At 30.9% G+C, this 18,826-nt stretch overlaps 1 protein-coding gene across 1 annotated transcript; it reads right to left on the bottom strand.

Annotated features, from left to right (window-relative positions):
- Positions 1–7,137: 7,137 nt before the first annotated feature.
- LOC129224178 (uncharacterized) lies at positions 7,138–16,158 on the bottom strand. The gene is made up of 5 exons (XM_054858598.1): positions 15,975–16,158; positions 12,760–12,901; positions 11,562–11,707; positions 9,082–9,217; positions 7,138–7,564 (listed from the first exon to the last, which is right to left on the bottom strand). Exons 1-5 carry the CDS (start codon positions 16,000–16,002, stop codon positions 7,312–7,314), a joined length of 705 nt encoding a protein of 234 aa, XP_054714573.1. The 5' UTR covers positions 16,003–16,158; the 3' UTR covers positions 7,138–7,311.
- Between the last annotated feature and the right edge of the window lie 2,668 nt (positions 16,159–18,826).

The following is an 18,826-nucleotide window of genomic DNA, read 5'->3' as shown; positions in this document are numbered from 1 at the left end:
ATCACTGAAGCATTTAAGACCTGGACTTGACCATTCTCTTCATTGCTGTCATTTCGTCAACGGTCCAGTGTGCGACTAGATGGCCTTTTCCCACTTTCTTTTGTATTGGTACACACGTAGGGTTTTCTTTTAAACCGCAATTATTTGCTCGAATTCGTTTTTTTTTTTTTTTTTTTCATTTTGATAGTTTAAACGTAATGAATTGTATTGGCAACTTTTCGCTTCTTTTCAATATCAAAATTTTTTGTGTCGTAATACTACGAATCATTTGAAATTTTTCCAACCTTGAATGTAGGAGGACAGTTCGTCTTCTGCTGAAGAAAGGAGGAAGGGATAGAATTTGATTTTACAAAAAGGTTTTTCTTTTTACATTTCAATATGCCTGCGTTGATACATATGTACAGTTATGTCATCAGCGATGCTTAAGATTGCATATTTTTACGATATTCTGTTATTTTATTTAGTCAGTAAAACGAAAGAGTTATATTCTGCTAGTTTATTTAGTCAGAAAAGCTAAAGCGCCACATTTTGCTATTTATTTACTTTAAAAAAAATGAAGAGCTATATTCAGTTACTTTACTTAGTCAAAAAAACTGAAGAGCTAGTTACTAGTAGCTGTTTTAGTAGCAGTGGAGATCCTGTTACTTTATTTAGTCAGAAAAAATAAATAGCCATTCACAATGGAAACAATTCTTATTTCTAAAAGTTTTTTTTTTTTTTTTTTTTCATGTACATGTATGCAATACATTTTTTTAAACAAAGATAATTAAAAAAACACACAAATGAAGGCTATATCACTAGTAGAAATAATTTTCACTTCATTAGCTGCCAATACGTTTTCATAGAGAATTAATGCTACTTAATGATTTAAATTTTAAATGTTAGCATTTTGCTCATGTGTTGACAAATAAACTTTTAAATGAAGGTTTAAAACAATCCTTCTTTTGAGGGAAACTTTCTTTCCGATTGAATCAAATTCGCGATTAGTATTATTCCCGTATATTTTTTCAAGAAGTATTTGAAATAAAATCGAAGGAAAATAAATTATGAGGGTTTACTTAAGAATTTCTTTTTACCCAATATATATGTTACTGAATTCACTAAGAGTACGTTTCTTTCCTTTTTATTTTATTTCTTTTAAAGATTTCTTTTTGAATATTTCAAATTTATTTTATTGTATTTTATCTAATGTTACAATGTACACATTTCTTACGTTTTAGGAAATTTATATTAATGTTTACATACCGACAAAAAGTCCGACAAAATCGCAAAACCTTAGGTGGCTGGGCAAAATGTTGAAAAAAAAGGGAAAATATTGTATCCCAACACTTACAAGGTTTTTTTTATACAGTTTAGTATAGCATGAACGATGTTGGACATATTACAGCTGTAAATAGAAATGGGGGTCATTGTTTTATTGTAAGTCGACACCTTTATAAACAATAACAAAATGACTTTCTTCAATTTTAAATTAAATTTAAAACTTAAACTTTTAAACTTTATTTACATTAGTTTACAAATGCGTCAGGCGATCATAATATATTCTTTAAGAAGAAACATTTGATTTTCTGATAACCAAAATTTCTTTTTTTTTCACATAGGGAAGGGTGGCCCAAAGCGGGTAGGGCAACTCGTATGCCCCCCCCCCCCCCATGGTGTGTAAGCGGCGATGCATATTTATGTCGTGTTTACCCGAACTCTCCTGAGTATTAAGAAGTCCCAGCGAAGCAGCAGTGAAGCGAGAAAGCGTAACCAGGCTTAAAATTAAAAAAAAATTATACATTTCTAAAAAGAACTGAAGTTTTGTATCTTATGATTAGTCGAAGACCAGCTTATTTTTTTACTGCCAATAATATTTTGTTATTTTGACACCATCTACCTACAAAGCACAATGGTCATTTCGTTTGTTTATTTTTTAAATTTAGGATTATAATTATTGAAATAAAAGAACGTGCTTTCGGGTAAAGGGGGTCGGGCAAAGCGGGTATAGAATTTAATTATATATTTATTTATAATTTTTTGACACATGTGATGACTTAGAGTTTCTATTTCAATAGGATAAGTGTAACTTTAAAAAGTTATTTATCTGAATGGCAATTAATTAATCTGTTAGATTAATCAATTATATCTTTATGTTTTATGAACAAATGTGATGACTTTAAATTGGATAAGTACAACTTTGTTATATATTTTTTAATAATGGCAGGCAACTAGTCAATTATTTTTAATTAGTTAAACTTACCGGATTTAAGCCCCCGGGTAGGGCAAATCGGGTTTTCCAAGTGTTTGTAATGTAATGAATAATTTTTGGATTTGAAATAATACGAAAATCACACTTTTTATTTTGAATTTTGAGAACCCTGCTAGAGAAAATAAAGCCGATATTGTTGCGATAAAAATCCAAAAACTACAATTTTCAAGCGTTCTTTAAAAACCTACCCGCTTTGGGCCATTCTCCCGTATGCTAATGTTGCTTTGCTTGAAAACATCACTTCACTTAGAATTTTGAAGATAAAAGAAGAAGTGAAAATACTGTAAATTAAAATCAACACTCGTCGTGGATTTTTTTTTCGTTTGTATTCGTCGTCTGGACGTTCTGAAAGAATTAGTCGCCAATGTACTTTTCTTAGTCTTCTGGGAGACCTGGTGACCGAACTTTGTCGTACCCATTGTGTAACTATCATATATACTTATTTGGCATAACTTTTAAGGCGTTTTGTTTCGTCAGTATTGTTTTCGCATGGAATTTGAGGTAGTAAGAAGCAAAGGGATAAAAGGGGGCATTTTCAAGTTTTGAGTAAAATGCGTTTAAAGATAACATCCTAGGTAGGCTTTCATTGAAATTTTTTTCTAAATCATGCTGTATAGCAGCAACTACCAGGGTTACTAGTACCATCTCTTGCCTCAAGACAGAGGAGAGGTTCACCTACCATGTGTGCTGGTTATCTCCAAATTTTTAATTTTGCCACTTATATCCCTTTGCTTCTTCCTGTCTCATTTATTCTTGATACAAAATCTGACAAAGTAGACCTGAAATATAAGCAAAACTTAACGCTTTTGGAACAAAGGGTAAGCGGAGATATATCATGGAAAGCCGAAAAGAGAAAAAACAAATGTTTAAAAGAAAAAAAGCAGTAAGTAAATACATTAAATAAAATTGTATACACGAACTATTGAAATCACAAACTGATATTATCAGCTCTTGATAGTGAAAGTTCTAATTTGTTAAAAAAAATGACTAGGTTTTTAAAATTATTAATTAATTTATTTATTTTATCACACAGTTCATTTTTTTCTCTTTTTCTAAATTAACGTCCATTTTTAGAATACAACTACAGCTTCTCTCTTTTAATTTGTTTACAAAGTAAAATATAGTATTCTGTTTGAAGAATTCTAAACCTTACTGTTTCAAAACAAAGCGGATAGTTGAACTTCATATTTTAATGTATTTGTTTGCTAGTGATGTTTATAAGTATTTATTTTTCTATAATGGTGTAAGTGCGAAAGTACTAAGTAATTGCCGGGAGAAAGGAACAACTGATTATAGCAACTATATTTGAGTCAAACCTAACCTAGCAGCATTATGAAGGCAACGCAGATCCTAATAACAGCATTACGACGATGTCAGGTTAGGTTTGCTCCAATTATAGTGTACAGTCGGGAAAAAAGAAAGTCAAATAAGGAACCGAATTTGTTTAAATATATCTTTTTAAAATGATGCTCCTTTGAAAACCGCGATAAGGCTAAAAGTAAGGTGGGGCCCAATTATCGTCCTTGACTCTAATATTGCCCATCGTTATGTGCTAATGACTACTGCTGTGACATAGACGATGGAGTTAAGTGTCATTCCCCCAGACGGGTGACACTCGGGTTGACCTCTCCCTCCACCCCCTAGAGCCCCTATAAGTGGAGAGGCCGACGCATCCGCCATTTTGGAGCAAGCGTTCAACAGGGAAAGCTATCTTTATTGGCAATCATTCGCCAAACAGGAAACGAGAGAGTCGGAGAGCGAAGGTGAACATTGTCGGAATTTTGGAAACAGTTGGCGTCGTTTCCACGCTGTCAGTCACTTCGCGGGCTATTATTTATCCATTTCTTTTTCTTTCTGCATCTGCTGGTTATCTGAAGAGCTGAAATCCTTTTTTGGAGCTGTTTACACAAATAACAGCCGAACAACCACCTATTTGACTCAATTTAAAACATGCTAAAGAAATGTAAACATCAGCAGCAATGCCATCGCTACGAAGCACTGGATCAAGTTTGCTCCAAAATGGCGGATGCGTCGGCTCCTCCACTATAAGGACCTTACCCCCCCTCCCACCCCACCCCGTAGCGAAGCCACTGTAAATGTACATGTATATACAGACATTCACACACATACGCACCGAAAAAAAAAGATTGAAAAAAAGGGTTAGGTGAGAAAGTTTTAACCTCTTCAAATTCTGATAGTGTAACTATTTCTTTTCTCCTGAATATATATATATATATATATATATATATATATATATATATATATATATATATATATATATATAACTTCGGTAATTACAACCGAAATATTTTTTTTCATTTGTTTACTCTTTTTAAATAATTAGTACTGTAGAGTTCATTGGTTAGCATTTACTTAGGCTACTGACTCCAAGGTCTACGAATAATACTTAATTCAAAAATCAGCTTTTTAGCTGTAGAACGTTGTATTTTTAATTTAAAATGTGTTTTTAAATTATTTGAATGTAAATAGCGCAACTGCAGATATAAATCACACGAGGATCTCGTTTCCCTAATTGCCTATAGTGTAAAAGTCGTTTGCGGGTATTAGAATTTGTAGTTGATGTAAAGAAATAGGTACCGTAGACCGGGGTTACTTTGATACAGGTTTCGCATATTTTGTATTGTAGCACCCTCATTTTTCAAGATATTTCAATAATTCTTGAACCAAACGATAGCTTAACATCTCAGCTTTAAATTGCCATTTGAAATTCTTCGATATATTGAATAGGGAGGGAGGGGGGGGGGTCATTTCTTTTTTAAATTAATGTTACCCCATCATCCGGGGTTACTTTGTAACAACGTGTTTTCTCCATCTAAAACGACTGTTTCGGTGGTTTCTAATAAAGTTACCCCATCCAAAAGATAGCCTAAGTTTTTTTTAATCACAAAATTCAATTTTTCCATTTTTTTGGGTTTAAAAAGCTGGTTTTAAATAAAAAATGGTTCTTAAGTCACGTAGAGTGGTTCCTACCACTCTAAGCATGCTCATCTAGCAGGAATCAAATTTGAATCAAACTAAAAAGAGAGAAATTCATAGGAAACTTTTTTTATTATAAAAATCAGTTGAAAAATGCTTGAAGTCACTTCAAGCGTGTTTTTTAAATGTAAAACCACAGCCATCGTAATGTTTTTCTTCATTTCGACAATAAAAAAATATCAAGGTAACTTCACTTGATTAAAATAAAATAGAATTTGAACAAGAACTTGAAAAGAATAGATTCAAAAATTATAAACGCTCGAAAAGAAATTAAGAATAAGGCACAGAAATCACAAACTTTTTAAAATTAATGAAGCACATGAGATCTTTCTCATATCGTGAACATTATCCAAGGTGCACTCACAGCAGTCTTTGATCTATGGCTTCAAGTCAACTGAAAGCAGTGCATTTTCAGTGTAACCCCATGGCCATGTTCAGAATTCCCCATGTATCCAAGTTACCCCTTCAACTTGTGTTGTTTTATGTTTTAATTCATAGTAAGTCGTAGAATTGAGTTACAGAAATAAAAAAAGACAAAATCATCTTAAATAGTTGTGTAATCAGAAAATAACTCACCCAAATTCAAAAGGTTGCTCAGTTGGTGGCACCAGAAGAGGTTAGGACAACAAACTGAAAACAGCTGATATCACGGATAACACATAAATCAGTGTTGCCAAAATCATTTTACTGTTTCAATCAATTGGCGATGTCAGCGCGGTCTGAAAAGTTATTCTTGAAACCCTGAGACCACCAGGGGGTCGCCAATTGTAAAATTAAGCCCGCCAGAACGGTTCAAAAATAAAAAACAGGTTTTTATAAAGTTACCTCGTCAGTCAAAAGTAACCCCGTTATACGGTAGATAACAATTTCCAACACCTTCTATCTTTTTCAAACAAATTAACCAAAACTTACAACACACTTAATTTTAAAATGGATACCACCCACACATAATAACAAACCACACTTTGAAATTGCTACCACACCACGTTTTTTACAATGTGAAAAAAAAAAGAAAAGTCAGTCAGTTTGTTGCAAACATATTTCGGAATAAGTTAAACAAATACCTTTGTTCATAAAAGTAAAATAAGAAATAGCAACTTTAAAAGCACAAATTGCAGATTACTGCAAACATGTGTTTCGGCGTTACAAGAACTGTACTTTTGTCGGATATCTTTTAATCCATCAGCTTATTTCTTTTGCGTTGCGAAAGGTGTTCCATGTAACGCAGACACACGTGTCTGCAGTAATATGGAATTTGTATTATTCCACGTTGTTATTTCTTACTTTAAGCTTGCGGAATGTTACGATTTAACAACTTTAAAACCAAAACAGTGCTAATGGAAAGATTATAAAGGTAATGCTTTTGTATGGAATGCAAAATCAGTTCCCGAAGCAGTAGGTCAAGGTCACAGTTTCGAATTGTAACAATTTTTTCCGAATTGTAAAAAATTGGAGAAGTTTTTGGAATGTATATATAGTGAAAGAAATTAAAAAAATACAATTCAATGCCTTTTTATTCCAGACACTGCTTTGATTTTGTTAAAAAACTGCAAATGGTTATGAAAAAGAAAGATACATGGAAAATGAAAAAAATTTTTTGGTTTTGAATGTTATTTTTACAGATATTTAATTTGTTAAGCGTAAACTAAAAAAAAAAAAAAAGAAACACCTAAAAAGGGGAAACAAAAACAAAACAAAACAAAACCGCTGAAACGGATATGTAAACAAATCATCATCATCATCTTCTTCTTCTTCATGGATTAGGCTTTCAGCCTGTTCCGGCTTCCTGGTCTGTTCACCGCTTTATAGGTCGACCGCTGTCGCGTTTGCCTTTGCGTTTACAAATAAACGATAATAATAATAAAGCAAATGAAACGCATAAAGCAAAATTGATTAACTCTCTTTAGTTCATTCTTTGGAATACAGTGAATATCTATTTAAGTTAGTTAAGTATCACTTTCACTGAAACACGTGTGACTTAAGTGGTGTAAAAAACAGATCTTTGCAAAAACTTGAACATTGTTCCGTGCATCAGGGTAAACATGCGGATGTTACAACGATTTTTAATCCATCCAGTTTTTTAGAACGTCTTTAAGAGTTTTAAGAAATGGTGAATCCTCGGTTGCTGACAATTTTGCATCATCCGGTGGCAACAACTGTTGACAAATTTCCTCCGATCCATCTCCTTCCTTACAAAGAGCCTCCGGTAACTGTCCGACAGCCAATAGTTTCAGGTCTTTTACTAAATCGGCTGCTTCATCATCACAGGTTTTACGAATAAGGCCTAAGAACTTATGGCAGCTTTTATTGATTCCACTGTTAAAAAATGGGGGAGAAAAATATAAATTATTGTATGTTGAATTTGCACTATACAGTGAAACCGGTTTATAACGATAACCTGTCTATAACAATTTTTTTTTTGGCCCCAGCAAAATGTCAGCATAAATAATCAAACTCTAAAATGATAACCTATTACTATATTTTTTTAGGTCCCAATTGTATCGTTGTAGACAGGTTTTACTGTATTGATAATATGTATTGTGAACTTTACGTTGAAAATTACTAATTTAGCTGCTTAACACATTTTATAACAATGGAGAAAGATTTTCAATTTCTGGTGATACACGTTTATTTCATAACCTTAAATTTTATAACCTTATATTTGGACAGCAAATAATTTCATTATTCTATCATTTAATTTTCTGGTGATCATAATGTCATTAACTTAGAGGAGCAAAATTAAATCTTAAGAGAACAAAAACAAAACGAGTATTTAGTCTTACTAATACTATCTTTCATGTGTGCTTTTATTTAATGGAGTACTCGAACATTTTTATGCTTTCACGTCTCTTGGCTACAAAGCATAAATCTGTACCTTAGAGAAAGACTAACGTAAGTCCAAAAATTGTGATTTTCCGTTTATTAGTGCATTGTATGAAGAAGCCTATTCAGCATCAAGCCATGTGCACACATTTTTTTTAAAAGAAATTCTTTTAAATTTTTTACCAGGGTTAAAAGAGCGCACGTCCCGTCCTTTGCATGTGCAAGAAAAGTATTTTTCCTCTATGTTGTAAAATTACCATAATGTGACTTACGCCTTTCTGGCTCTGAGGTACAGAAATTAGCATTTCAAAAGCCCCCCCCCCAAAAAAATGGCTTCGTATAAGATTTAACACTAGGATAAATCTCAGTCTCGTTAAGTTCCCATCCCATGTTTGGTCACACACAGAAAATTTTCAAAAATGGTCAAAATTGATTCATCACTCCTCAAAATGTGTAAGAACGTGAAGTTCAAAATTTGAAAATTTTTAAAATCCAGAACTTTTTCTGATTTTATAACATTAGGCAGAATGTAACAGATCTATTATGTTTATCCATTAATGCTTAACATTTTTTTTTATAAATCCTTATTTTTTTTATTCACCTTTAATTTTTACTACTAATTTTAATTTTTCAGTATTATATTTACGGTAAAAAATGAAATATTTGGACCCCTACGGCGCGGCGCGGCGTCTTCTATAAAAATCTACTTGTCCTATCAAAAAAAAAAAAGTTTATTGTTTTTCAAGTATGAGGAAATTTTGGTTTTGAAACATTGAAAATGACCATAAAAAGACATTTCAAGGAAAAAATATTTCTAACAAATTTATAAGTAACCAACATATGAATTTGTTTGCCAAATCGATACGCATTTAATTGCTGAATATCTACCAATAATACTACTGCTCAGTACTACTTTACAAGTTTTGCTCGGCCCAATTGTGACGGTAGAGGGTGAAAAAATTTAATTAATGGTTGAATAAAATAATTATGTTAAATATATATACACTTACCAACATGTAAATGGCAATACATCCTGCAATGGTACAATATGGGACTTTTTGAAAGTAACTAAAATATGATCCAAAAGCGTTTTAATTTCCTCTGTTTTAAATACCTCATTCAGGCAGGGAGCATGCTTCAGAAGCTCTAGCAAAAAAAAAGTAATAATGTCGTTTGAAATAAGAATACAATTTAAATTATACATTTAAGCCCGCCTAATGGAATTGCCAGGTTTTTCGAGAAAATGTGTTCTAGTGAGTGGGATATTCTTTTCTTCGAAAAATCCAAATGAAAAATTAAAGAAGTTAGATACATTGAAACTTTCTTTTATCTTTCAACCGATATTCCAATAAGCGGGCTCTTCAGTATTGACAAATATAAATAATACTTTTTATTAATCCAAAACTCCATAGAAAATTTTATATTAAGTTTTTCTTTGCAGTAACAGTGAAAACCCATTACAGCGAATACCAATAAAACGAAATATCCGTTTCAACGAAAATAATTTTTAGTAACGACCTAATATCTATTACAAAGCTTGAATTCCTTTACAAAGAAACTTTATGTTATAACGAACGAAATTAGCGGTACGTTGAAGGTCTTTGTGACGGGATTTCACTGTATTTGTTATTATCGGTAAGTTTAAGTTTGAAAATATCACTTTAATGATGTAGTCTGCCTTACAGTAATTACAAATGACAAATTAACTTGGCTTTAGGTGAGGGCATATTTAGGCGTTTATCTTACACAAGAATATTGTAACACACAAAATACTAATTAACAATTTTATAGGTTCTTTAAAATGAAATTCAGTGATCAAAATACTCTAAAAAACCACAAGTTACCACCACATAGGTTTCACCTTCATTTTTGAAGTGGAGTAGTACTAAAGAAGTGAAATTCTTCCTGCGTTGACTAAATATTTTTAGATATCAGTGTAAAGATATGTTGGCGAGATTATTGTACTTTGGGACACTTTTCATATTTTAAGTTTTAAAGTCAAATATTTGAATCAAATTTAAAATCTAAAAGTCACAAATACCCCAACATACTTCTATGCAATATATTTTTTTTAAAATTCAGATAGTGTGAAAAAAAATATTGCCAGCCATTTAAAGTAAAATTTCTTAGTTGTCCGAAGGTACAACATCCTATTGTACCTTGGGACACATCCTGTTGTAGTATGGGAAAGTCTTTATTATTCAAGAAACAGCCATATTTTTAAATCAAATTGCACCAAAAAAAAAAAGCAATTTTTCCATGGTAGTAAATTAAATCATGAATAATTAATTATGAATTATGAATAATGAATTATGAATTATTATTTAACATTAAATGTGTTTAAAAGACTACATAAGAATAGAACAAGTGTTCTATGTTCCTAAGCATATCTTTATTATTCTATTAAGAGCCATGCATATGTTGTACTTTGAAACGTGTCCTAAAGTACAAATTGTTTGGCTGTCCCAAGGTACAATCACCGCGTTGTTTAAGAAAAACCAAAATGATGGTCAATCAGAATGCACTATTTTCTCAGGGACCACTTTTCAAGATCATTATTTTATCATAAGCAAAATATTTAAAGTACTACTCTTTTGTAACAAAATAAAATTCGGTTGATTAAATTTACAAATACAAAGACAGAAAAAGAGTTAAAAACAAAGAAAATATTTACTTTGTAGTCATAAAATTTTCTTTCTCTCACAAAATCGTCAAGTTTACTCATTTGATGCTGGTTTTTACTATGGCACTATTTTTTTGTGAAGGTTACTATTGGAGATTACAAAAACATGGCTGCTAAAAATAGATTCTTAGACATTAGCAATGTCCCAAAGTACAACATTCTCCCCTACTATCTGGGTGCAGTAACTTTCCAAGAAGTGGCTGTTTAGCATTTGTTTGACATTTTGCTTCTTTCTATGTTTTTTTTTTTTTTTAATTTGAAACTTTATGGTATGACAGAATGGTACTAGGCTATTATAATATTAAAAAAAATCTAGAAACGGTTACTGGGTTTTATTGCAAACGTTTTTCTAATTACTCAGACAAATTCTACGTTACTTTTGAGGGAGGCAGCTGATTTTTAGCAAGACATGTTCCTGTTTTTGACGTAATACGTAACTGCAAGAAATTTGCCCCCATCAACCCATTAGCAGCATCTTTTCTTTAATGTTCCTGCGTCTATTTACAGAGTATTATTTATAAAACAAACTTTTTTTTTGTTTTTTTGTTTTTTTTTTTTTTTTTTTGCATTTAAAATACAATTCAAACACAACACGAGCAAAATGATATGCAGTAAATACACGCATTGCAGTGCAAAGAAAAAAATAATAACACGAAGCATAGCAAGCTGAAAGTACTAGTGCTCAAAATTTTGAATCTTCGTTTTCAAATAAACTTCAAAACATAGTCGTTTTGAAATTATTCGGTATACATCATACGTTTAATTAAGATTTCAGCAATAAATAAAGCAGATATTTTCTACACTTACTATCTTGACTAGGTGAACCTTTAGTACATAGTTCGTTGTACAACTCTATAGCTCCTTCAAAGATTAAAGCTGCCAGTTCTTTTTGAAGAGGACTCATGCACCTTTTACCATAACCGTTAAAACAGTTGATCGTATTTCTACCTTCTCTGAAAAGAAATTTAAAATTTGCCTCAAAAATATTGCAAAGTTATGTCAAGAAAATTCACTCAAAGTAATAAAAAGGGACTAATATAAATAATAAGATAAATGATGGTGAAATAAATAAAACTTTAAATGTCTCTGGAGTACAAAGGGATATATTGCTTAAAGAAATTCTAATTTTTTGTGTTGTTATTGACAAATCATAATTGTTAGAACTACAGAATATGTTTTTAAGAGGTAAATATCTTAAAAACTCAAATACCTCCGCAGAGAGGACATCTGAATCTAGAATTACATTTACAATGTCTTCTCAGAGTGTAGATTGGAGTGTTAAGAGTTAATTTGGATAAAAGAAATAATACGTTTTTCAATTGATTTTTCATATTGGTTAAGACCTGCAGAAAATATTTCTCCAGTAGTAAGTTGCAATTTACCGATATGCAATATACTGACAGCCCACTGTTGTTACATCCAGAGATAGCAATTTAGTCCTTGTTGACTCATCAGTCTGGAACAGTAAATAACTGCGCTGGAGCCAGATGTCATCTCATTGAAGCTGAAACTGCTGACGAAGCTTTGAATAAAAAAAAAGTTCTCACATGTGAAAGTCTTCATTTCAACTCTCAAAATGAAGGCAAAACTTGTATATTAGCAGTAAGTTATCGTCCTTAGGTCACGGTTAAGACAGAACTACATGCAATATACCGACAGCCTGGATATCACATTCAGAGACTGCAATTTCGTCTTTATAGGGATTATTAAGTCCTTTTAAGAATTTTTAGGACGAAACTGCAGTGTGGATGTGATAACCAGGTTGTCGGTAGATTGAAAGTTCTACCTTAGCCCTGGTTAAAGGGGAATAACTAACTGCTTAATGGACAATGATGTTGAAAATGTATACACATAAATGAAAAAAAAAAAAAATCTTACTAGAAGTATATGTGTTATTTTAATTATAACTAACTTCAACAAGGTAATAAAAACGTAAGAAATTGAAAAGTATACATTATTTTGTGTGCCTGTTTATTGAAAAAATATGTACGTATACAATACTCACTGACACATAGTTTCAATCTCTGCTTCGGATTCCGGAATAGATTTTGGTGGCAGCGTGTGAAACCAATCAATGGCTATGTTACTGCATTGCCACATTTCTGTAGTATGGCACTGGGGTTCAGACCATGCTGTCGTCATCAGCGCTTCAAAAAGGTAAAATTGAGACTTTGAAAAGCAAATAAGTTTTAAAAGCATGAAAAGTTTATTTTTCATTTATAAAAATATTTTTTAATGATCAAAATAACTATAACCTAATGTGCATAGATGATTTATTGAAATTTTTAATTAATATTTTATTTTACTCTTATTTTTAAAAAGTATTCACTGTTATTGACTTACTGTTGCTGGTCGTGCTAATATCAATTAGTGGTTTAAGTACTTTAACTAGATAACACTGAATTCGGAAAAAGAGGCTGTTTCACTTTTGTTGAAAATTATTTTTTAAACATAACATTAATAATTTGAATTTAGTGAAAATAATAAATGATAGTTTAATAACATTTGCATAAAAGTTTCATTCTCCAAAAATCACGAAAAACCAGAAACTCCGGTATTTTTTTTCATAGCAGCATGAAAATAAATAACTAACTTCTAGTTACCTAGCTCTAGTATTTATCTCACGAGTTGTTTTCATAGGCATACTTCCTTTATGTAAAATCATTTCTTACGCACTTTAGCTGACACGTGCCAGTTAGATTAGAAATAATACGGTTTCAGTTGTCAGGAAGCAAATTTTAAAATTTGCTTCATGACAACTGAGACATAATTTTTACATCTTTGAAGAAATAGTTACACATATAAATTCTCCCTCCCCAAGAAAGGAAAAAAAAAATCTGCGACTTTTTTCAAACTTTTAAGAAATGTAACTAAATAAAATTCTAGTCGCAAAATCATTATTTTGAATTAAAGAAGAAGTAAATCATGAAGATCGTTAGCTAGCCAAAAATTTTCCAAAACTTGCCCCGGGTGATACAAAAAATAATGTTCTGAAGCGATATGTTTAAAGTACGAAAATACAACACTAGATAACAAAATACGGCAATGAACTGTAAGTAAAATTAGAAACCCGGGAACAGAATTTTTTTCATCAGTATTCAAAACAGATTTAATTCTAAACAAAAGAATAAAAGCACTTGCTATCTGTGGATTTTATCCAAGGATCCAGGAAATACAGTTCAAATCTTCATTTACCGAAATTCAAGATTATTTTTCCTTTAAAAATTTAAGTTTTGTCGCCTCAACTAAGAAATAGTCTGCGGCCATTCTAAAGAATCTATGACATAGGTTGCAGCGTCGCTTAGTTTCTGCTACCGGGATTACAAATAGTATTCAATTAAGGCCTTTAAGAAGGCTTTATTGGTATTACAAATGTATTCAATTGAGGCCTGAGACCTTTATCAGCCTCAGGTCTCCACTTCAATTGACTACTTTTTTATAACGAGAAGAATTAGTATACCCATTCGCATACTGTCTCATTCAAAAAAAAAAAAAAAAAAAATCTAATCCTTAACATTGAAAGTAATTATCTTGTATGATACGCATTTAATTGTCAGTTTTTCTTTTAACTCAAACAACTATATATTGTATTCGAAAAGTCGAAAAACACGAGAAAAAAGTAGTTCTATCATAAAGTAGTTTCCCATTTGTGCTGTAATCTGTACTGAGATTTACACTAGTAAATATTACTATTCGGCCTAAAGAGACCGCTTTAGGGAGAATTTATCGTATTTGACAATCTCCGTATTTTTCATTCGCAACCTTTTTCACAAGAAAAAATGTATCTACGTCAACTACCTGTAATTCGAAGCCTTACAACTCGAATACTCATTTATCTCGAAGTTTTCAGTGGGTCCCGAAGTCTTGAAAAGGCTGTGGGAAGTTTCCATTACTCGGACTACCAAAAACTCGAAGATTTTAGTCGGTCCTTTGGGATTTTGACTGAGAGAGAGCCCAAGATTTTTTCACCCAAGTGGATCTTAATATTTGCAGCACGCACGAACTTACACTAGCCGATTTTGTATTGCTTTTCATATGCGTTGTTTTCAAATTTAATTTCAATAAATCACACTTCTATCTACAAACCGAATTAGTTATTGTTGAATTTCCCTGAATATAGAATTATTTTGATGCTATGAAAAGAGGTTTAGGTAACTCGCACAAAAGTTGACGAAACAATATATTATCATGAAACTGTACTAAATGGATAAACATAATTGGTGGAAACTAGGAATCATTAGAAAAAAAATCTTTGATTACAAAAGGTTTCAAAAAACAATATTCTAATTTTTTACTATTGTAATTAAATCTTTTGTTATTATATTTTTGTTATGTAAGTAATAAAAATGTATCGTTTTAAGCGAAAAAGGAAGTAACGAAAAGGAAAGTTATGGTGATGAGAAATATCTAAAATATTCTCATTACATTTGCCATTTTTATAACTGTAAAAACGAAAACTAACATATATCTAAGTAAAAATATCTTATGTATTGCTTGAAAAGCATTTTCTTTTTTGATAAAGTTCAAAAAATAGTTATAATATTATAACTTTATTACGAAATTCCTCTAATTTTCTTTGAAGACATGTTGAGCTATTTACAATACTGTTTACTGTTTATATTTGCACAATCTTGACCATTTTGAGATAACGTATAAATTAGAAATTTAATCCCTATTTAATTAAAGCAGCCTTAATAAAGTCCCGAAAGCACTTAACTAGTACGTTTTTAAGAAATCCAGTATCAGTTTCTGCTCAAGGTAAGTTTATCAACCTGCGTTAAAGCATATAGTTTGAAGTTTATCGAAAACCAGTGTAAAAATCCTTTTTTTTTCAAAAGAAAAGTTAAAAATAATTTTTTTTTATAAAAAGTGTTTAAACACTTATTAATTTTTATTTGGAAACAATTTTAAAAACTTAAAAAAAATCGCTCTTCTTTTTACAGCATCAAAATATATCTTAACTACAGAACTAAAATCAATAGTAACAATCGGAATAGTCTAAAAAATACATCTTATCTCCGAAACACGTGTCTACTAGTTTATTAGTTTAGCACTTTAAATTGGAGATGCAGGTGTAATATTTTAAATAATAAAAAATACGTTTTTAACCTACAATATGATTCTTTAAAAATTAATTTCACTTGTTTTAGTCTAATGGCAGAAATTTTCTACTTATAAAAATAAATTAAATAACTCTTTAAAAATAAAACTATAACTTACTTGACGCAACCACAATTATATAAATCATATTCACGAACTGATAAAGCTGTTTTCCTTTTCACTTAAATTCCCTTTGTCATCTAAACGGCTAATATAACTTCTACTCCTTTTTATAGATGTTTGAGAACTCTTAAAACTGAAATAAATGCAGTGAATATTTCTTTCCTCCTATTCACGTACGTTGCTTATTTAAATCACGACAAATCATAAAAATTGCTCATTTGTTTTTATTAATTGTGCTTGCAATGATTGAGCTTTAAGAGTCCCGAAATATTTTATTGTGTGTTCGGAATGTGAGGAAAAAGAAATCAGTTACACGCAACAAAATAAGTAACATGTTTTCAGAATCTTACTTCCGCTTATGTAAGAATTGCGTATAAAATATTGCGTGAAACTCACTCTAAGAAAAAAAAAATACTTTACAATTTATTTTTACTGAAGCTGTATCTTTGTACTGAGAACATCTTCTTTGGTTCAACTTGAAAACACTTTGTCAACATTTTTTCCCTAAGGCGTTTCTTTGTTTCGAAAAAGAGAATCCGTTTTTCTGCAGTTAAAATTGTTTGACCAATTTTAACTTAGTTCTTCCCATCAGCAACAAACCAAGTAGGAAGATGCATCGGGTATTTTTAAAGAACAAGCAAAAGATATTTATTTCTCTATTGCATTGCTATTGGTTGAAAACAGCAATAATACTAATGATGTCATTGAGTCACAGATTAAGTTTTCGTTTACGTCAACCTATTTTTTAAGAGGTAGAAAGCACGTTTATTTATTTTTCCCAAAGCATTTGCCACATTACGCATGCTCCCATACAGCATAAAGTTTGATATTGTTCAAAATTTCGTTTGATTATGACTAAGGTAGGTGTGGGAAACATGGTCTACCTAAGGGAGACGTGAAATAAAATAAAACTATGCATCCGGATCAAAAAATTGTAATATTAATTAACCATACAGATCAATTACTACAAGAAACTAACAAAAAATCACCAGTTTTTTGGAAAACAAGCACGAAGTTAATTTCTTTTTAAACCTTGTCATTAGGCCTTATTATACTATGGTAGGATAATAAAGCTAATGAACTTTAACACTCTTTAATGATCAAAATAAGCTCCTAACACTGATTAGTGATATCAAATGTAATATATATTATAAGGATTAATAATGCTTCAAGTCTTCAAAATAACAAAAAAAAAATGGTTGTTTAACAACCGTCAGGAAACTCAAAATTATCTTTGACATTGATTGTCACACCAACTCATTTCTTATGATACCACTTGCCGAATTTTAGATTTAATCTCATGTTATTCATCTCTTATATTCTCACAAGTGTGAGCGTTAGCTACCTACGAGTGCGTCCTAGAGCAGAAACGAACATATTAAATTGTATTTTTGTTGTTTAGGCATTAGCCGACAGACCTTATTACCCGCATCTACCTTACGTTTAATTTAAAAATTATAGTTCCTTTTTATTGAGTCAATTCTACATTCTCAACAACTTTTTTTTTTCAATTTACAGAATTTCATGGTAGTCCAAATTCAACTGAAAATGGAATTGAAACGCAGTTTTTGTATCTTGCTTATGAGCAACATTTTAAAATACTTTCCATAAAATATTTTTTGTATTTTCTATAATTCATATCAACCGCATTGAATATTATATATTTGTGTCAGTAAACAATTAACAAGAAACATAAAATAGACTTTCATTGAAGTCTAAGTATATATTTATTGAAAATATGACGTTTAATATAAAAATAATCGAATGCATTTATTTATCTTTAACAAATATCGATTTTCCAACATCATTTAAATATAGGTTTAGGCTGAATCTTTTTAAACTGTGGCAGAAAAATTAAATGTCTCTATATTAGATTTCTTTTTCTTTGTAAAATCAAAAATAATATTAGCTTCCAATAAATACAGGGTTTGGAAATATGAACTACAATATTCGGAAAAAGGTGTGAGAGAATAGAAATGACTTGATCGACATCAGTGTAAGTGGCATTTTCATTATCCGCAAAGAGTGGCATAGTGAGCATAGCGCGTTTGCAAATAAATTCGTGATTATGTTTTTTAAACAACGAGCACTTTAAGATCAGTTAAAAGTGGTGCTCATGATTCTGATTTACGTGTGGGCATCCTACTTTCTGCCATGTTTTTATTAACTTGGTTTGGTGTATGTCGGTTCGTTTAAAATCAGGAAACTCAAGTTTCACCCTCTTTCTGATATTTGATACTTTTGAAAGTTATATGCAAATCCGATGACAATGCAATGGGAGAAAAGGGAGTTAGTGTGGACAAATTTTACATTTTTGGAAAAAACATATGCTAAATACTGTTTTTTAACCACTGGTATTTTTTTTACTGTAATTTGCACTTGTTTTAATTGACATATTACAACGTTTGGCATAATAGTCATTTAGAAAAATTTTTTTTTGAAAAAAAGGTTGTTTTTTTTCCACACTAGCCCCATGACATGGTGCAAGTATGGACAAGCTATATTACTAATTAATCAAAGTAAACAGTGGATTTAAAAACATAAATAAATAAATTTTAACCTAAATATCAGGTTCCTTAGTCAATGCATTCCCATAAACTTCACCAACACAAAGTTATTAGGGCTTATGTCATTGGTAATTTGAATCGAAAAAATCATACTTATATGTGAAAATGATAGAATTTCTTGTAAATTGAAAATCACCTTTCAATAAGCAAGCTTATTCAGTAAAAAAGAAAATATAACTAAAAACTTTGCAAAAACACACAGAATCCTTTCCAAATGTGTCCATTATTTTATGAAGCAATTGTAAACAGTAAAACCAAATCCTTTATTATCTTCATTATCAA

Source organism: Uloborus diversus, chromosome 1, assembly GCF_026930045.1.
Source record: "Uloborus diversus isolate 005 chromosome 1, Udiv.v.3.1, whole genome shotgun sequence".
NCBI classification, from domain to species: domain Eukaryota; kingdom Metazoa; phylum Arthropoda; class Arachnida; order Araneae; family Uloboridae; genus Uloborus; species Uloborus diversus.
The sequence above is the reverse complement of the archived record's forward strand: the minus strand, read 5'-3'. Positions and strand labels throughout refer to the sequence as shown.